Genomic DNA, 21,762 nt, shown 5'->3' with positions numbered 1-21,762 from the left:
CCCTAGAACCGGTCCCAATGTCCCAGTAACTTGAATCTGAAGCCCTCCACCTTGCCCCATCTCTTCAGCCACGTGTTCATCTGATATGTCCTGCTATTTTTCTTCTGACTATTACATGGTAGTGGGTGTGTTTCTGAGATCACTACCTTTGAGGTCCTACTTTTCAATTCACTTCCTAACTCCCTATATTCTGCTTTTCAAACCTCATACCTTTTTTTTAACATATATTGTTCATACCAATGTATACCATGACCACTGGCTGTTCACCCCCCCCCCCCCCCCCCCCCCCCCCCCCCACCCCCCTATTCCAGAATGTCCTGTTGCCACTCTGAGACATCCTTGAGCCTAGCACCAATAAGGCAACATACCATCCTGGAGTCTACTTTGCGGCCACAGAAATGCCTATTATTCCCCCCACATTTGAATCCCCAATAACTGTTACATTCCTACACTTTTTACTCCTCCCCCATGCAAAAGAGCCAACCATGATCCAAATTTGACGACTGCTGCTGTCTTCTGAAAGACCATTCCCCGCAATATTATCCAGAGTGGTAGATCTGTTTTGCAAGGAAATGTCCACAGAAGATTCCTGCGCTGCCTGCCGAGTCCTCTTGCTCTGTCTGGTGGTCACCCATTCTTTCCTGCCTGTGAAATCTTAGCCTCCAGTGTGACCACCACTCTATACGTGCTTTCCACGATACTCCCCACCCCTTGGATGCTCTAGGGTGTCCCAGCTGCTGCTTCTAGAAGTGGCAGAGAGCTACACTTCCTGTATACATGCTGGCCCCAGATACTGGAAATGTTCTCTCCTTCCCACATAGAGCAGGAGGATCATATCACGGCTTGAGCTCTCCTGCCATGACTTATCCCTTTAGATTGAAACTTTTGGAAAGTACTTAAATCAGATAATCTCAATTACTCTTGGGCCCTTCTCCCCTGATCCTCATCACTGCAAAATACAAACTATAGTCCACAAAATGTAGACTCACAAACTAGAAGTGATAAAAGTAGTAATAAATACCTGCCTGAATGTATTCACCCAATCACCAGCTTCCACTTGCCCCGCGTCACTTTTGAATCCAGACGTCACCTGAGGAGCTCCAAACTAGCACTCAGATTTTCCCTGCACTCTCGCGTTGTTTTCAACCTCCTCTTGTACGCTCCTCTACTGACTGTCCCAGTGTCCTCTTCTTGCACTTTCTTCTTGGTGCTGCTGACTGTCTGTCCCAATGTCCTCTTCTTGCACTCTCCACTAGGTGCTGCTTGATGGCCAAATGGCCACCTTCTGCTCCTATGGAGGATGTACCTACATCACATGGACCGCAGAAATTCATGAAGACGGCTCACTACCACCGTCTCAAGGTTAATAAATGTTGGTCTATAAGTCCATAAGACATAGGAACAGAATTAGGCCACTCGGCCCATCGAGTCTGCTCCGCCATTCAATCATGACTGATATTTTTCTCATCCCCATTCTCCTGCCTTCTCCCCATAACCCCTGATCCCCTTATTAATCAAGAATCTATTTAACTCGATCTTAAAGACACTCAGTGATTTGGCCTCCACAGCCTTTTGATTCACCACCCTCTGGCTGAAGAAATTCCTCGTCATCTCTGTTTTAAAGGATCGTCCCTTTAGTCTGAGATTGTGTCCTCTGGTTCTAGTTTTTCCTGTAAGTGGAAACATAATTTCCACGTCCACTCTATCCATGCCTCGCAGTATCTTGTAAGTTTCAATAAGATCCCCCCTCATCCTTCTAAACTCCAACAAGTATAGACCCAGAGTCCTCATTCCTCATACGACAAGCTCTTCATTCCAGGGATCATTCTTGTAAACCTCCTCTGGACCCTTTCCAAGGCCAGCACATCCTTCCAGGATCTTACCCTTAACACCATGGGCTCTTAACTTATTTAACAGTCTCCTATGCGGCACCTTGTCAAAGGCCTTCTGGAAATCTAAATAAATCAGGTCTACTGGTTCTCCTTTGTCTAACTTCCTTGTTACCTCCTCAAAGAACTCTAACATATTTGTCAGACATGACCTCCCTTTGACAAAGCCGTGCTGACTCGGTCCTATTTTATCATGCACTTCCAAGCACTCCACAATCTCATCTTTAAGTCACCGGCTACCATCCTAAAAAGATGGTCTAACCAGAGTTATGACTGAGTGAGGAGGGATAAGCTGGATCACGTTTTTTCCAAAATTTCCATGATTTGTTACAACAAAGATTTCTTTCCCTGTCGATAATTTTTCCCCATCCAAGTGCGTTTACTTTTTTAAGGACCCATTTTCTAAACATTTTCGTGAGTCAAAGAAATGATAAATTTATTAGCTATGTTCCCAAGGAAAAATAATTGACATAACATACACATATAGGTCAGAAATTAAACAAATCAGTCCTTGACTTGTCCTTGAGGCCTAGATAGTGGCACACAACGGATGTTAAGTTGGGTGATTTCAGTAGCGTTGACTTCAGCAGACTTGCAGATGATTTGAGACACTTGGCTTATCGCAGAGGGAGAAGTGACCTGGGGGGGATCTCTGCAGGGTTGACTAAAGAGGCTGTCCTGTTTCTTTCTGATTGCGCTTGCTAGACAACTTGGGCGAGATTCTCCCGTACCTGGCGGGGCGGGGGGTCCCGGCGGGACGGAGTGGCGTGAACCACTCTGGCGTTGGCCCACCCCAAAGGTGCGGAATCTTCCGCACGTTCAGGGGCTAGGCCGGCGCCGGAGTGGTTTGCGTCCCACCGGCTGGCGTGGAAGGCTTTGGCGCCACGCCAGCCGGGGCCGAAGGGACTCCGCCAGCCGGCGCGAGTCCGCGCATGCTCGGGAGCGTCAGCGGCTGCTGACGTCATCCCCGCGCATGCACAGGGGGGGTTCACCTATGCGTCGGCCATCATGGAGGCTGACATGGCCGACGCGTAAGAAAAGAGTGCCCCACGGCACAGGCCCGCCTGCGGATCGGTGGGCCCCGATCGCGGGCCAGGCCACTGTGGGGGCACCCCCCCGGGCAAGATGGCCCCGCGCCCTCCCCAGGACCCCGGAGCCCGCCCGCACCACCAGGTCCCGCCGGTAAGGGACCTAGTCTAATCTACGCCAACGGGACTGGCAAAGAACCAGCGGAACTTTGACCCATCGCGGGCCGGAGAATCGGGGGGGCCGCTGTGAGCGGCTGGCGACTGGCGTGGCGCGATTCCCGCCCTCGCCGAATCTCCGGTGCCGGTGAATTCGTTCGGACAGCGGGGGCGGATTCACGCCGTCCCCCGGCGATTCTCCGACCCGGCGGTGGTCGGAGAATCCCGCCCCTTGCCTCCAGCAAGAGAGAGAGATAGATAGCCTGTTGTTCTTGTTTCTGCCACTCACTGATCACCAATCAATGTTTAGCTCATTTTCCCGGAGGGGAAATGGTGTTTTGCATTGATCTCAGATATTTTTACATATTCTGAGATGTAAATCAACAGGAGATGGGTTTTTTGGATGCCTGAAGAGATGTAGTAAGCAGTCTCCATTGTCCTCACAAACCCAGGAAGTTAGTTCAACCTTTTGCATTTCCCATATTTTTGTTTAAAATCTCTGTTTAAAATGTGCCTTGACACCTCTTAAAGTGTGAAATTTCAGATCTTCCCAGAAATCAATCTCAAATCTATTTTGTTACAGTAAGTCTCAACAAATTCTAATTCATGCAGTCAGCTATCTTTCATTGAACTATCTTCCAGAATTAACAGAGGTGGCAGTCACTGTGGTCAGTATGATATCTGGAGCCCTGATGCATACAATAATGGTGGCTAATGTGGCGGCTATGGTATTAAATGCAGATGTTCCCGGACGAATATACAGAGAGAAGGTTCGTGAAAAATTGTTTCTGTTTAGTTACAACTCATTGTCATACCTATCAAAACCTAGTCTTCCTGTCTATTTCAGCTCATTAATCTTTTGGTATACGGTCATATTCTTAGTTCATTTGGAGTAAACCAGCAATCTTAGTGATGGGTGCGATTCATTAAAAAAATTACGCATCCTTTTTTGGCGGGTTTCATGGGGTAATTCCTGCCAGGTGTTTGGGCACGATCCTAATCGCTAAGCAGACACACTTAGTCATTTCTTTGTAGATTGATGAGATTCTCATTGAATCAGCCCACAGTTACAATTTTTTCTTCAGTGGAACTAAAGACTCCAGCAACACTGGCTCCTCAGAGATCCGGACACCATTTTTAAAGGGTACCAAGATCTCAAAGTTAGGTTGAGACTATCCACACCCCGCACGCACGGACATCTTGACCCCCCTCAGACCCCAGCCCTTGACTCCAGAGGGACAATCCCACCCCCACATCACTAAAAGTCCACGTAACCTCCCCAACCTCCCACACCACCCAGGCATGAGAGTGACCCAGCCTCACCCCATCTATCCTTGTCGGCATTGGGCCATCCCCCCACCCCCAAGTGAGCAATCCCCGCTTTGGGGTCACATTAGCCACCATTATTGTATAACCTTTAAGGCCACCACCCCATTCAGGTCCCCCCTCTCTTCACGACCCCACCCCCTTCATACCCTTGCTGCAATACCCAGGCTTCATACTCACCCTTCACGCTCCTATCTTTCATACACCCTTTCAGGCTTTTTCCCTTCAGGCCCCCTCTTTATGCACCCCTTTAATGCTCTCCTTCACCTCCCCCTTTCCTGGGCTTGGTACCTCAGGCCCCGCCCCTTGGCATTGCAACTTGGCACTTCCCCAGGCACCTGTGCAGTGCCAGGTGGCCATTGCCAGAGTGCCAGGTGCACACTGTCGGGGTTCCAGCTTGGCTTTGCCAGAGTACTACCATGCCCTGTCCCTGACTACCCGAGGCTCCAATGGCCTCCGAGCCCCTTGGTGTGGCCATCACGTCTGGTTTCTGTTTTGGAGGCAGTACTAATTCGCATCTGCCTCAGGCTTCGCTGTTGGAGCCAGTGAATACTGGGAGCCAGGAGACTCCGGCCTTGAACGCACTGTGCATATTTAAATGAGTGTAATAACTCATTTAAATATGCAGATCTGGATCACACCCTCGTTGCGATCATGTCAGGCGCAGCGAGTCGGGTGCATCTCACTATGCTTAGCGGCTAGCGAAACGTATTTTTGGTCTCTCCTGCTAATTCTCTGGCACAACGTGGTGCGTAAATCGCGCCCGATATCTAATATTTAAATGTTGCTGTTCCCAATCAGATTTTAACCTATAGAAATTGATATTGGGAAGTACTCTATGCTCCAAACATGTTTGCTAAATAAGAGGATGATTTAGAAACACAAGCCCCTATGGAGACGAGGATTTACTTAAGGCTGTTACTTCATTTCGGGACTAGAAGCCCAGCAGAAATGCTCTAATGGAGTTAAAGGGCGACATTTGATGAAAAAGATTGTCAGACTTCATTTTGGACACTATTTACTGGCTGCATCCCGCCGGAATTGGGATGGGACATGGCTGGTAGATGGCTCAAGAGGCCTCTTCCGGGTTTCCCGACAGTCGTGACAACTTGCGAGATCTCGTTAAATCCCACAATGGACAGAAGCCAGACTTGCAGACTTAAGTGAGCTTAAAAGCTCATAAACGCTGTTGACATCAGATCTAACCAGCCCCCGGGAACTACCGGCTATGCCGAGGAGACCCCAGCTGGCGCTGTTCAGCACAGCTCCTCACAAATAGGAAACAGGTGTAATGGCACTTGGGGGGTTCTCCCAGGCGATCGGAGGCCCCTGGATGGTGGCCGCTGGGCAGGGTGGTACCCTGAATCGACTGATGCCACCTGGGCATCTTGGCACTGCCAGCATGACACCTTGGCAATGCCACTTGGGCACCTCGGCAGTGCCAGCTGGGTGCCATCCTGGCACCACCAATGTTCCCAGGTGGCATTGTCAGGCTGGTAAGGGCACTGCCAGGCTGGCAGCACCAGGGTGCCATTTTGCCCATGCTGGGGATCGAGCCCGGTGCTGCCCTGCCTTTATGAAGTGGGGTATGGGGGCTGGAGGACCCCTCAATGGGTGAGTTGAGGCATTGGTGTTTCGCATCTGGGAGAGGTCGAGTGATCAGGGCACCATTTTCTTCCTGCACTGTGACTGAGTGCTGATGCGACCATCAATTCACTCGAGACAAGAGTAGAAGTAAACCGTGGCTTTAATCAACTTAGAACAGTGCCTGCCAGTGACTGAACCAATGCTGAGAACTGCCTACAGGTCGACTGCTCTTTATACCTCCCTTCAAGGGGAGGAGCCATGGGCAGAGCCCATACACGCCTCAACATGTTCCCCTATGGATAATGCCATACAATGGCCCATAGGGGAAGCCCACAAGGGCAACAGCATAGCACAGATACAAATACAAGTGCAACAGCACAGATACAAATACACCGGTGGACTATTAGTATAATACATTCACCCCGGTTTTAAAAAATGAAGTCCAGCGGGGGTGACGGGTTCATAAGTTCAGCCGGTCCGGCGCACGGATTGTGTGCTGTGATCGCCGAAGCTCTGGCGTTGTTGCTGGCCCGGGTGTTGAACTCGTCCGTGCTGGCATCGGTAGTGAGGGCGCCGGTGCGGGTACAGACGTGGACTCCGGGAGTGTTGGTTGATGGCGGGTTCCTGAGTTGGCACAGGGCAGGTATCAGGAGGTTGAGGGACCTGTTTGTAGACAGGAAGTTTGCGAGCCTGGGTGCGCTGGAGGGGAAGTTTAGGCTCCCCCTGGGGAGCGCCTTTAGGTACATGCAGGTAAGGGCGTTTGTCAGGCGGCAGGTGGCGGAGTTTCCTCTGCTGCCGCCGCGTGGGATCCAGGACAGGGTGCTCTCGGGGGTGTGGCAGCAGGGTAGCATGGTGGTTAGCATAAATGCTTCACAGCTCCAGGGTCCCAGGTTCGATTCCCGGCTGGGTCACTGTCTGTGTGGAGTCTGCACGTCCTCCCCCTGTGTGCGTAGGTTTCCTCCGGGTGCTCCGGTTTCCTCCCACAGTCCAAAGATGTGCGGGTTAGGTGGATTGGCCATGCTAAATTGCCCGTAGTGTCCTAATAAAAGTAAGGTTAGGGTGATCATGGCTCGGCACAACATTGAGGGCCGAAGGGCCTGTTCTGTGCTGTACTGTTCTATATGTCTCTTCTGGAGCTTCATTCCTGTGGATCGGTGAAGGGGGGATGGCGGGCGGGAGGGAGTGCGGGAGCCATATAGGGGCGGGGGCGCTGGTCGTGGTAGGTTGGGCAGGGCGGTGGTGGTGGTGGTGGAACCAGCGGGTGCCAGGTCCCGGAGGGAGACCGTATCCTGTTGGCCATCGGGGTGTTCGATATAAGCGTACTAGGGGTTGGAGTGTAGGAGCTGGACCCTCTTAACCAGAGGATCAGACCTATGGCTCCTGACGTGCTTCCTGAGTAGGACCGGCCCCGGTGTCTTCAGCCAGGATGGAAGCGAGGCTCCTGAGGTGGATCTCCTAGGGAAACCAAATAGGCGGTCGTGAGCGGTCTCGTTTGTGGCCATGCAAAGTAGGGACCTAATAGAGTGGAGCGCATCGGGGAGGACCTACTGCCAGTGAGAAACTGAGAGATTCCTGGACCGCAGGGTCAGTAGGACGGTCTTCCAGACCGTCGTGTTCTCCTCTCCACCAGCCCGTTTCCCCTGGGGTTATAACTGGTAGTCCTGCTCGAGGCGATGCCCTTACTGAGCAGGTACTATCGCAGTTCGTCGCTCATGAACGACGAGCCTCGGTCACTTGACATAATTGGGGAAACCAAACAGGGTGAAGACACTGGACGAAATTCTCCCAACAGGAGACAAAGTGCCGACGCCAGAGTGAAAACCGCAGTGTTTCACTCCGGCGTCGGAGGCCGCTCCTCGCCCCCTATTCTCCCACCCCCAGGGGGCTAGGAGTGGCACCGCGTGAATTACGCGAGCCGGGCCTTGGCGCCCCGTCAAAGCGGCGCTGCGTAAATGGCGTCATGCGCGGTTGCCATCCTCCCTGCGGGCGCCCCGCAAGACATGGAGGATTGATCTTGCAGGGCGGCGGAGGAAAAGAGTGCGTCCTTTAGAGACGCCGGCCAGCCGATCGGTGGGCACCAATCGCGGGCCAGACCCCTACTGAGCACCCCCCCGGGTGCTCGATACTTCCTCCCCCCCCCCCTCCCTCCCCCCACAGGCCGCACACGCAGCGTTCACGCCGGCAGCGACCAGGTGTGGTTGGCGCCGACGTAAACAAGTCGGATTGGGCAGGCCGCTCGGCCGATCCGGGCCGGAGAATCACCGCTCGCCTGTTAGAAACGGCGAGCGGCGATTCTCCGAGCGGCCTGTCGTGAAACGCGGCACGCCGTTTTTCGGAGGTGGTGAGGGTTCGCGAAAAAACACGCTTGATTGAGTGTAGCGGCGAGAGCGACCTCTGATGCGTCACTCTCCACCTGGAAGAGGATGGACTCGTCCACCGCGCACATCGCGGCTTTGCCGATGTCCGCCTTGATGCAGCTGAAGGCCTGGCGGGTCTCAGTTGCCAGTAGGAAGAGGGTGGCCTTGATTAGTGGGCGGGCTTTGTCCACATAGTTGGGGACCCACTGGGCATAATATGAAACGAACCCGAGGCACCTCTTCAGGGCCTTGGGGCAGTGGGGAAGGGGAAGTTGCAAGAGGAAGTTGCATATGGTCAGGGTCAGGTCCTAGAACCCCATTTTCCACGACGTAGCCGAGGATGGCTAGTCTGATTGTGCGGAAAGCGCATTTCTCCTTGTTGTACGTGAGGTTTAGGGTTTGGGCGGTTTGGAGAAATCTGTGGAGGTTGGCATCGTGGTTCTGCTGATCATGGCCGCAGATGGTGACATTGTCCAAGTACAGAAATGTGGCCCGCAGCCCGTACTGGTCAACCATTCAGTCCATTGTTCTTTGGAATACCGAAACCCCGTTTGTGACGCCAAAGGGGACCCAGAGGAAGTGGAAAAGGCGGCCATCTGCCTCAAAAGCCGTGTAGTGGCGGTCCTTCGGGCGGATTGGGAGCTGGTGGTATGCCGACTTCAGATCCACCGTGGAGAACACGCGGTAGCGTGCGATCTGGTTTACCATGTCTGCAATCTGGGGAAGGGGGTACGCATCAAGTTGCGTGTATCGGTTTATGGTTTGGCTGTAATCTACAACCATCCGGTTCTTTTCCCCGGTCTTGACGAACATCACCTGAGCTCTCCAGGGGCTATTGCTGGCCTCGATGACTCCCTCCCGCAAGAGTCGCTGGACCTCACACCTGATAAAGTCCTGTCCTGTATGCTATACCGCCTGCTTCTGGTAGCGACTGGTTTGCAGTCAGCGGTGAGGTTTCGAAGAGTGGGGGAGGTTCTACTTTTAGGGTTGCGATGCTGCATATGGTGAGTGGGGGTAGGGGCCCCCCGAACCTCAGGGTTAGGCTCCTGAGGTTGCATTGGAAATCTAGTCCCAATAGGAGAGGAGCGCAGATGTCTGGGATCACATATAATTTAAAATTGGCGTACTCGGCGCCCTGTATTGCTAAGGTTGCGGTAGTGCACCCTCGGATTTGCACCGAGTGCGACCCAGAGGCGAGGGAGATGGTTTGGTGCGCCGGGAAAATTGTGAGCGAGCAGTGTCTTACCATGTCAGGGTGAATGAAGCTCTCTGTGCTCCCGGAGTCGAAAAGGCAAGGCATCTTGTGCCCGTTTACCCGGACGGTCATCATAGAGCACCAGAGGTGCTTGCGTCGGGACTGGTCCAGGGTGACCGCGCTGAGTTGCGGGTAGACAGCGTGGTCGGAGGTGCTGGGGAGGCTCCGCGATGGCTGCTCTTTTTGATCATACGCGTCGAGCGGTGTAGCAGATAGCGGCCAAGATGGCGTCCCCCATTAGTCGAGCGTGGCAGGCGGTGAGGAAGATGGCGTCCAAGATGGCGGCCCCCATGAGTCGCATGTGCTGTGAGGGCTGGAAGATGGCTGCCCCCAAGGATAGCACGAGGCTGATGATGCATCTGCAGGAGACGGAGTCGGCAGGCACGCTGCCACACTATGGGGTCTGCGGGCCTGTGAGTTAGAGTTCTTTGACCTGGCCAGGCAAACTTTGGCGAAATGTCCTTTTCTCCCTCAGCTGCTGCAGTTTGCGTTACGGGCCGGGCAGTGCTGCCAGGGGTGTTCGGACTGGCCGCAGAACTAGCAGGGTAGCCCCCCCATGATGGGCGGGTGGCCGCGCGGCACAGGCCTGTGGTAGTCTTTGGTCGGGGGTCCACGAGGGGGTTGCGTGGTCAGCCGGGAACGCGTTAAGGCTCTGGAATGCTACTTCCAGAGAGGAGGCTAACTTTACCGTCTGATCCAGGTCCAGGGCTCCGTTTTCGAGTAGGCGCTGTCTCACATAGCTGGACCGAACTCCCGCCACGTAGACGTCTCGGACGGCGAGTTCCATATGTTGAGTTGCCGTAACGGCCTGGTAGTTGCAGCTGCGTGCGAGGACTTTGATGTCACGTAGGTAGTCGTCTAGCGATTCCCCGGGACGCTGGCGGCGAGTGGTGAGGATGTGCCGCATGTAGACCTCGTTCACGGGCCGTACATAGAGGCTTTCGAGCATCGCAAGGGCGTCTGCATTGGAGGAGGCCACCTCGAGCTGAACAGAGATTCGGTGACTCACCCGTGCGTGGAGGAGGCTCAGCTTCTGTTCGTCGGTGACGGAAGGCATGGAGAAGGCTGCGAGATAGGCCTTGAAGCAGCGGAGCCAGTGCGAAAAAATGTCTTTCGCCTCCGCGGCCTGCGGATAGAGTTCCAGTCGGTCAGGTTTGAGGACCGATTCCATAGTTGCGTTTAAGTCGATTAATTTGATGCGACCATCAATTCACTCGAGACATGAGTAGAAGTAAACCGTGGCTTTAATCAACTTAGAACAGTGCCTGCTGCGACTGATCCAATACTGAGAACAGCCTACAGGTCGACTGCTCTTTATACCTCCCTTCAAGGGGAGGAGCCATGAGCGGAGCCCATACATGCCCCAACATGTTCCCCTATGGATAATGCCATACAATGGCCCATAGGAGAAGCCCACAAGGGCAACAGAATAGCACAGATACAAATATAAGTGCAAAAGTACAGATACAAATACACTGGTGGATTATTAGTATAATACATTCACCACAAGTGCGGTCTCAGCGAGGCCCTGACTAGGCCTGAAAAAAAAGTGCCATTAGATAGTGCCAGGAACGCCCCTCTAATCCCATGCAGAACAAACTGTTAGATCGTGCCCATTGATTTTCTTTCCCAGAAGCGGGTGGGTTGAGAGCAGTTACATATTCAATAAGACAATAGGTGCAATTCAGAGGACCAAAGTTAAAGTTTGGTTTAGGGCGTGTTTGGCAGTGAGTTTCACAACGGCCACATTGGCGAAATTGCTGCCCTTATTCAACGACACCTTGTGCCAAAAATGAGCCCCCACAAGATTCTCATCATTACTGGCTCCCTCACCATCTGATTCACCCGACACATGCCTCAGCTGCTCACCGCAAACAAGGGGGAGCTGCTTTTAAATGCTCCCTCACCACTCACTCCCAGTCAACTCACAAGTATGGCAACCTCGCTTTGGGGATGGCAGCCTCACAAGGCTTTTTGACGTTGTGGATGAGAGGCCGGGCACCAGGTCTCCCCAAGGGGGTCAGAGAACCAGCAGCAGCATCAGCAAAGCCGCCTGGGAGGCAGTGGCAGCAGCTGTCAGTGCGGCAGCACGACAAGGAGGACTGCCGTCCAATGTCACATGAAGACCAACAACCTCCAATGAGCTGCAAGGTTAAGTTACCGCCTCTCTCCTGACATCAGTTCTGCCTGCTACCTCTAAAATTCACTGGCAGGGATGCTCTGCCGGCAGGAAAATTGAATCGCAACGACCAGAGAATTACTTATTTGGCAGTGATATCAGCATTTCAATGATAATCAATATCAGATTTATCCAAGGTATTATCATTCTCTTTTTTAATATAAATTTAGAGTACCCAATTATTTTTTCCAATTAAGGGGCAATTTAGCGTGGCCAATCTACCTATCCTGCACATCTTTGGGTTGTGGGGGTGAAACCCACGCAGACACGTGGAGAATGTGCAAACTCCACACGGACAGTGACCCAGGGCCGGGATTCGAACCCGGGTCCTCAGCGTCGTAGGCAGCAATGCTAACCACTGTGCCACCGTGCTGCCCTATTATCATTCTCTTTTAACCATAAGGATCAGGTGCAAATTTTCACTGAGACTCATCATCAAGTTTCTGCTGAGAGTTAAAATATATTACATAAACCATCATTGCAAATCTTGATACATCCATAAAAAATGTGAAGAATTTTATTCGGCAAATCGTGCTCAAGTACAGGCATCATTCACTACAAAAGGCCGTCGTTAATGGCTTTTTTAAACAATTGAAGTGTTTAACTAATGGATTAGGGTTTTTCTTTTGTAATTTAGCTGTGCCAAGTAGAAGAGTACACAAAGAATAGGAGATTGCCTCGGGAACTACGGATGAAGATTTCAAACTATTATAAAGAACGTTTTAACGGGAAATGGTTTGATCAAGAAGGGATTCTTTCTGAGATGACAGAATATCTGAAAGAGGTATTATTAACCTGTGACAAAATGTATATAGAATGGTGAACTTCAAGGAAATAGTAAGTTTTAAATATGCAAAGAACGTAAAATACATTATAATGTTTAAAAAAATAATCAATTCTTTGTATTTGAAAACACAAAAGTACTTTTCTGAGTCCATAGACCATAAGACATAGACGCAGAATTAGGCCACTCGGCCCATCGAGTTTGCTCCGCCATTCAACCATGGCTGATATTTTTCTCATCCCCATTCTCCTGCCTTCTCCCCATAATTCCTGATCCCCTTATTAATCAAGAACCTATCTATCTTGGTCTTAAAGATACTCAGTGATTTGGCCTCCACAGCCTTCTGCGGCAAAGAGTTCAACAAATTCACCACCCTCTGGCTGAAGAAATTCCTCCTCATCTCTGTTTTAAAGGAGCGTCCCTTTAGTCTAAGATTGTGTCCTCTGGTTCTAGTTTTTTTCTACAAGTGGAAACATCCTCTCCACATCCACTCTATCCAGGCCTTGCTGTATCCTGTAAGTCTGAATAAGATCCACCCTCATCCTTTTAAACTCCAAAGGGTACAGACCCAGAGTCCTCAACCGTTCCTCATACGGCAAGCTCTTCATTCCAGGGATCATTCTTGTGAACCTCCTCTGGACCCTTGCCAAGGCCAACACATCCTTCCTTAGATACAGGGCCCAAAGCTGCTCTCAATACTCCAAATGGGGTCTGACCAGAGCCTTATATAGCCTCAGAAGTACATCCCAGGTCTTGTAGTCTAGCCTTCTCGACATGAATGCTAACAGTATAATTGTCTTCCTAACTATCGACTGAACCTACACGTTATCCTTAAGAGAATAGTGTGCAAGGCCTCCCAAGTCCCTTTGTGCTTCTGATTCCCACCGGTGTACAGAGGTTTCAAAATGGTCACTCACGTAATGTGACCTTCCTCCAGCATGATTTCATAAAGAGATGTTTATCTGGTGTCTCCAACTGGCTTTGGCTTTTTTTTTGTCTCTTATAAAACCACAAGACATAGGAACAGAATTAGGCCACTCGGCCCATCGACTCTGCTCCGCCATTCAATCATGGATGATATTTTTCTCATCCCCATTCTCCTGCCTTCTCCTCATGAATCCTGATCCCCTTATTAATCAAGAACCTATCTATCTCTGTCTTTATGACACTCAATGAATCAATGATTTATAATGTCCCAGTCAATAGCCTTTGAAAGAGTCATCATCCATACTGATGACCCTGTTCCAGATAGCTATTGGGCGAGATTCTCTGCAGCACCCCCCCCCCCCCCCCCCCCCCCCCCCCCGGCAGCAGCGGGATTCTCCGTCCCCCCACAGCCGGTCAATGGGGTTTTGCATTGTGGACAGCCCCATGCTGTCAGGAAATCACCAGGCGCGGGTGCGCTGCCAGTTCAATGGAGAATCCCAACAGCAGAGAATCCAGCTGATTGTCTTCATAGAGCCTCAGATTCTGCTAGAAGGGTAGCTTAATAAAGGTGTATAGAATCATAGAATTTACAGTGCAGAAGGAGGCCATTCGGCCGATTGAGTCAGCACCAGCCCCTGGAAAGAGCACCTTACCCAAGCCCACACCGCCACCTTATCCCCAAACTTAGCAACCCCATCTAACCTTTTGGACACTAAGGGGCAGTTTAGCATGGTTAATCCATCTAACATCTTTTGATTTTGGGAGAAAACCGGAGCACCCGGAGGAAACCCACGCAGACACAGGGAGGAAGTGCAAACTCCATCCAGTCACCTGAGGCCAGAATTGAATGCAGGTCCCTGGACCTGTGTGGCAGGAATGCTAACTGCTATGCAAATAATGTACACATTACATCCATTTCCTTTAAATAATTACTTTTACCATTGCGCCGTGACAGTCCCAGGTGATTACATGATTACCTGAGCAACATGTCAGGGCATGTCTCCAGTACAATCCATTTAATACCTTAGTGGTGACTTATGGTGGTCACCATTTGGTTCAGCAAATTTCATTTTAAATAAGCAAAAAAGATTAAAGTATGATTTATGGTTTATGATTTATTTAATATCGTAGGGACATGTCAGGGCTACAATGAATCTGTTCAGAATGCCTTCAAATCCTCCTTTCAAGAGACAATATTGTTGTGTTCCTGGTCCAAGTATTACTAGAACGAGTGTTTGGTTATCTGGTAACAGAAAAACATTCACTAATTTTATCCAACAGATGCAAAAGAATATGTATTCACATATTTGTACTTGGAAAATGAGCATTCACTTCGAACTTCAGTTTTGATTACAACTGTTCAAAATACTGGTCTGAATTTTCCCCCAAAATATCAAGTGTCAGGTTCAGTCAGAAAACGGGCGTATTTCTCCCCTTTTTATTTTGTGTTTTGCGCTGACTTTGTGAGGGACTGGGTCTAAACACGCCGACAAGCCTGGCCTCACAGGGATTGGGACACCTGTTTTAAAGGGTGCCCCAGTCTCAAAATGAAGTTAAAGACCCCCGTGATTATGGACTTCTAGACCTCCCTCCTATCAATGACCACCGACATCAATAAACTGGAAGCCAGGCAGCATACATGGCCAGCACTTGTATCAGCTATCTGGCACATCTTAACAGCAGCTGATACCACTTAAATAATACTGCATGCATTATACAGAAGCTGCTGCTTACTTTCTGTGGAATAAAGGACTACAGCAAGAAGCACCTCAATGCAACAACAGGCAAGAGAGAAGGCTCTCAGATATTTCAATGTGGTGCTGGGGACATTAGTTTAGGAGGAAAAGAGTTTTCACAGGGGACAGTTGCCCTCAAGGCAATGGCTCTGAAGGGAATAGAGGGTCTGACCTTAAGCACCTAGCGGCAACACTGCAAAACACTCAATTACATCACACAAATTGTCAAGGTTAGTGAATGCATCTTCACATTGAATCTCCTATCCATTCCTCTACCTCATGCTGCTCAAGGTTCATGCCTAACATTCAGAGACTCTACCTCACCCTCACAGAGTTGATCATGCATCTAACCTCATATCCAACATAACTCCTTCTATTCAGCTAGAGCAGACACTTCACCCAAACCCATTGCAACATAATGACTGACATTCTGCCCTTTCTCTTTCAGGGCAAAGTGGCCCATAACAGGAGAGAGCAGAGCAGAAATGGAGGAAATGGGCAAGCCTACACCTCAATCCTCTGGAACAGGGTTTTTCAAAGTGTGGGTTGTGGGTGGGTGTCAGAAGGGTCGCGGAGCTAAGGGCCGTGGTGTTCCAGAAGGATCAAATTCAGAGTTTCCAAAGCGCTGTGCCATGGCACAGGAGTGGCTTTTAAACAGAGCACGCCGCAGGAGCCTGAGAAAGATCAAGAGAAAAAACCCGGGACTGGGGCCTGGTAGTCTGATGCTGAGGAGAGCTGGGGGAGAGAGGAGATAACAGGAGTGTGGTGGACCAAGACCTCATTGATACTAATGGAGAATGACAAGAAAAAACTTGATTTGCTTTTTTATCCCAACCCCGAGCTGAATACACACAGCGGCAATTAAATAGATGCTGATTTCTACCAAATTGCACAACCTTACAAGGAGAGGAAGGAAAAAGTGGCCAAGGGGCCCTATATGTCAGAGGAAATAAGAACATAAGAACTAGGAGCAGGAGTAGGCCATCTGGCCCCTCGAGCCTGCTCCGCCATTCAATGAGATCATGGCTGATCTTTTGTGGACTCAGCTCCACTTTCCGGCCCGAACACCATAACCCTTAATCCCTTTATTCTTCAAAAAACTATCTATCTTTACCTTAAAAACATTTAATGAATGCTTCACTGCTTCACTGGGCAAGGCATTCCATAGATTCACAACCCTTTGGGTGAATAAGTTCCTCCTAAACTCAGTCCTAAATCTACTTCCCCTTATTTTGAGGCTATGTCCCCTAGTTCTGTTTACACCCACCAGTGGAAACAACCTGACCGCATCTATCCTATCTATTCCCTTCATAATTTTTAATGTTTCTATAAGATTCCCCCCTCATCCTTCTAAATTCCAACGAGTACAGTCCCAGTCTACTCAACCTCTCCTCGTAAACCAACCCCCTCAACTCTGGGATTAACCTAGTGAATCTCCTCTGCACACCCTCCATCGCCAGTACATCCTTTCTCAGGTAAGGAGACCAAAACTGAACACAATACTCCAGGTGTAGCCTCACTAACACCTTATACAATTGCAACATAACCTCCCTAGTCTTAAACTCCATCCCTCTTGCAATGAAGGACAAAATTCCATTTGCCTTCTTAATCACCTGTTGCACTGTAAACCAACTTTCTGTGACTCATGCACTAGCACACCCAGGTCTCTCTGTACAGTGACATGCTTTAATATTTTATCATTTAAATAATAATCCCGTTTGCTGTTATTCCTACCAAAATGGATAACCTCACATTTGTCAACATTGTATTCCATCTGCCAGACCCATTCACTTAACCTATCCAAATCCCTCTGCAGACTTCCAGTATCCTCTGCACTTTTCGCTTTACCACTCATCACTTGGAGACCATCAATGAAGGTTATTTGCAGAGAATGGGAAATGTTTTGTAAAAATGGTTCAATGGGATATGGGGAACAGGTAGGGAGGTGGATTTGAGACCAGGAAGAGATCAGCTATGATCGGAATGAATGGCAGAGCAGGCGCGAAGGGCTGAATTGCCTACTTCTGCTCCTAATACCTATGTTTCTATGTGATGAAACTGCGTGTGAAATGTCTTTTAATATGTTGAGTTCATAGGATTCTTCATTCAGGCTGTAGAGTTTTGTGCCAATTGCTGATGGCACTATGTGGAGAATCTGAATAAGGTTAGGAGATCAGGTCCAGCTGATGTCTGTCCAATAAAAGTAAACACTGGAATTCTCAATAAAACTAATACATGTGCTGCAAATATCTATCAGCAAGCACTGCGAGATACAGAGCAGTTTTTTTGTGCTAACAGCATTTAAAATGAGAACCGCTGCATAATCAGCAATGCAGTCTTCTGACCGTAAGAGGCAGTAGCAAGCAGGTCAGTGCGCCCTGCATGTACACTTAGCGCCAAGCGCCCTGTACTTAGGGTTTTGGCACAAATTCACTTGGAGACCAGCTTCAAGCAAGGCAAGAGGACTGTGGACATGGATCATTTTGTTACAAGGAAGAGGCAGCCAGACACACAAAGTGTACTTACTGGCCAGGATCTCATATCGGAATCTGCTGGAGAGAGTTGCCCAGGAAAGTCCACAATAAGACAGAGCAGTGCTAGTGTTAGCTCTGTAGAGAGCTCCAGGGCCTCTGGTGAATAGCCGACAAAGAAGAAACTTAAATCATGAACAAAACGGTATAAATATTATTTCTTGAGAAATGGTTTTGTAATTGTGCAATGCAAATCAGGATGCAAAGCCCATGCATGTTATATGCAGGGAAGTACGTCTGAGAGTTTAAAACCCTCTAAACTGCAAAGGCATCTGAAGTCTAAGCATGGCAACTTTGAGAACAAACCTCTTAATTTTTTTTAGGATGCAGCGAGAACTAAAATTATCAACTGAAGCCCTTAGAAATTTAATATTGAATGACAAACCACAATTAACCCCTTGCATGGTAGCTTATCGTGTAGCTAAAGAGAAAATGCCCCACAATGTTGCAGAGATTAATTCTCCCTACAGCATTAGACTTGGCTCGCACGGTCCTAGATGAGAGCTGAAAAACTGAAATGCATCCCGCTTGGTGATAACACAGTGGCTCGCCGAATTTGTGGCATTGCTGACAATTTAGAAGTACAGCTTATTTCCCATTTATAATTAGCGCATGAGTGCTCAATACAACTAGATGAAGTAAGTGTGGTGATATAACCACTGTAGTGATGTGTACTTGCAGTAGGGGGATGTATGCCTGTACCTGTAATACAGGTTCCTCCGGTAAGCCCCTGCTGGCTAGCAGGGGGCTTGTGTATAAATATGCGTGTGAGTCACTCAGACCCTAGTCTACAGTTGCAGATGGAGGAATAGTATCGCACAGCAATAAAGCCTCTATTGTACTTGTCTCTTGTCTTTGAGTATAATTGTTAGCGCCACAATTTATTGCTGTGTGATTTTCCGTTCACCATGGACATCAGAATCAAACCTGATCGTCTGTAGCTGGATCTGCAGTCGCCTCACGCCAGAAAAGACTTTGTTCACTGGATGGCAGTCTTCGAGGCCTACATCTCTTCAGCGGACCCTCCCCTGACGGACTCCTGTACTCAAAACTTAGCTCCAGGGTCTTTCCGCTAATTCGAGATGCGGCTGACTACACCACAGCTATGGAACTGCTCAAGGAGAACTATGCACAGTTGGCGAACACCCTGTTTGCGAGGCATCAACTCTCTACTCGCGTCCAGCAGCCGGCTGAGTCGATTGAGGACTTCTGGAGGGCCCTTATACCTCTGGTACGAGACTGCGACTGCCGGGCCCTCACAGCCACGGAACACTCTGACTTACTCATGCGCGATGCCTTTGTTACAGGCATTGCATCGGACCCCATCCGGCACCGACTGCTGGAAGGGGCCGCCCCGACCTCGCGGCCGCAAAGGCTCTGGCGCTTTCCATGACAGCCGCCTCCCGTAGTGCGCGATCTTACTCCGCTAGCCACTCGGCCCACCCGTCCTACCCCTCGTGAACCCCGCAAACGGCCCCCCAGGCCCACCCGTCCTACCCCTCGTGGACCCCGCAAACGGCCCCTCCAGCAGCTGTCCCCGCGCACTACGCCTGCGCTGCTCGCCGCATCGCGCTCCCTGGGGATCCCCACTGTTACTTCTGCGGTCAGCAGAAGTACCCCCGCCAGCGCTGCCCGGCCCGCACCGCGACCTGCAAAGCTTGTGGCAAGAAAGGCCACTTTGCAGCGGTGTGTCAGTCCCAGACAGTTGCCGCTATCGCGCCCCCGGTCCCCTCTCCTCAGCCGCTCGCTCAATGGGCCCCGCCGTCCGCTTCCCCTGACCCCACGTGTGATCAGTGGGCGCCGCCATCTTTCACCGCCCTCGCCACGTGCGCTCCATGGGCGCCGCCATCTTCATCCACCACCGCCATGTGCGTTCCATGGACGCCGCCATTTTGTCCTGACCCCACAACGTGCCCTCCATGGGTGCCGCCATTTTATCCACAGGTACTGCAGACGCTGCCATTTTGTCCTCCCCGGGACGGGGCCACAGGACACGGGTCGCTAACGCTCCTCGTCAGACTTATCTGACTCGACCGCTGAATGCCCGCTACTCGCCTCCGTTACGCTCGACCAGTCGCGTCCTCGCAACCTGGCACCCTCTTCCACATCGGTGCTGGTCAACGGCCACGTGACCTCCTGCCTCATCGACTCCGGGAGCACCGAGAGCTTCGTCCACCCGGACACAGTAAGGCACTATTCCCTTGCGGTCCATCCCGCCAACCGGCAGATCTCTCTCGCCTCCGGGTCCCACTCTGTCCTGATCCGGGGTTTCTGCCTGGTTACACTTACTGTACAGGGCGTGGAATTCAACTGCATCGTCTGTACATTCTCCCCAACCTCTGCGCGTCACTCTTACTAGGCCTGGAGTGCAATCTCCAGAGCCTCACCCTCAAATTCAGCGGACCCCTACCTCCCCTCACCATTTACGGCCTCGCAACCCTCAAGATCGAGCCTCCCTCACTCTTTGCCAATCTGACCGCAGACTGCAAGCCCGTCGCCATCAGGAACAGACAATACTGCACCTAAGACAAGGCCTTCATCAGGTCCGAAGTCCAGCGGCTGCTTCGGGAGGGTATCATCGAGGCCAGCAACAGCCCTTGGAGAGCCCAGGTGGTAGTGGTTAAGACCGGGGAGAAGCACAGGATGGTCGTGGACTACAGCCAGACCATCAACCGGTACACGCAGCTCGACGCGTACCCCCTCCCCCGCATTTCTGATATGGTCAATCAGATTGCACAGTACCGGGAATTCTCTACTATTGACCTGAATCCGCCTACCACCAGCTCCCCATCCATAAATCGGACCGTCCCTACACTGCCTTCGAGGCAGACGGTCGTCTGTACCAATTCCTTAGGGTTCCCTTTGGCGTCACGAATGTAGTCTCGGTATTTCAACGAGAAATGGACCAAATGGTTGACCGGTACGGACTGCAGGCCACCTTCCCGTACCACGACAATGTCACCACCTGCGGCCATGACCAGCAGGACCATGATGCCAACCTTTCTCAATTCCTCCACACCGCATCTCTCCTTAACCTCACGTACAACAAGGAGAAGTGCGTGTTCCGCACAGACCGCTTAGCCATCCTCGGCTACGCAGTCCAAAACGGACTACTGGGGCCCGACCCCGACTGGATGCGCCCCCTCATGGAGCTCCCCCTCCCCCACTGCCTCAAGGCCCTCAAATGCTGCCTTGGGTTCTTTTCTTATTACGCCCAGTGGGTCCCACAATACGCGGACAAGGTCCGCCCACTTATCCAGTCCACACATTTTCCCCTCTCGGCCGAGGCACAACAGGCCTTCGCCCGCATTCGATCTGACATAGCCAGGGCCGGGATGCACACAGTAGACAAGACACTGCCTTTCCAAGTAGAAAGCAGCGCTTCAGATGGCGCACTTGCCGCCTCGCTGAATCAGGCAGGCAGACCCGTGGCATTCTTTTCACGGACCCTCCACGCCTCTGAAATTCGGCATTCCTCTGTTGAAAAGGAGGCCCATGAAATCGTTGAAGCGGTGCAGAACTGGAGGCATTACCTGGCCGGCAGGAGATTCACTCTCCTCACTGACCAACGGTTGGTAGCCTTCATGTTCAACAACATGCAGCGGGGCAAGATCAAGAATGACAAAATCTTGCGGTGGAGAATCGAGGTCTCCATCTTTAACTACGAGATCTTGTATTGCCCCGACAAGCTCAACGAGCCCCCAGACGCCCTCTCCCGAGGTACAGCGCACAAGTGAACCAGCTCCGTGCCTTGCACGAGAGCCTTTGCCATCCGGGGGTCCCTCGCTTGTACCATCTAATCAAAGCCTGCAATCTGCCCTACTCCGTCGAAGGAAGTATGGACAGTCACCAGAGACTGCTAGATCTGTGCCGAGTGCAAGCCGCACTTCTACCGGCCAGATCGCGCGTGCCTGGTGAAAGCGTCCCGCCCCTTTGGACGCCTCAGCGTGGACTTCAAAGGGCTCCTCCCCTCCACCGACCGCAACACCTACATCCTTAGTGTGGTC

General features: G+C 51.0%; 1 protein-coding gene across 1 annotated transcript in view; it reads left to right on the top strand.

Moving 5' to 3' along the window:
- The window catches only part of LOC119969078 (potassium/sodium hyperpolarization-activated cyclic nucleotide-gated channel 1-like), a 182,809-nt gene that overhangs the window by 108,701 nt on the left and 52,346 nt on the right, over positions 1-21,762 (top strand). The window contains exons 7-8 of the mRNA XM_038802281.1: positions 3,716-3,843; positions 12,415-12,561. Coding sequence (XP_038658209.1) covers positions 3,716-3,843; positions 12,415-12,561 — 275 coding nt within the window. The remainder of the gene's footprint in view (positions 1-3,715; positions 3,844-12,414; positions 12,562-21,762) is intronic.

The sequence above is a fragment of the Scyliorhinus canicula genome, chromosome 7 (assembly GCF_902713615.1).
Source record: "Scyliorhinus canicula chromosome 7, sScyCan1.1, whole genome shotgun sequence".
Lineage (NCBI taxonomy): Eukaryota > Metazoa > Chordata > Chondrichthyes > Carcharhiniformes > Scyliorhinidae > Scyliorhinus > Scyliorhinus canicula.
Note: the sequence above shows the minus strand (reverse complement) of the source record. Positions and strands in the feature narration are given on the sequence as shown.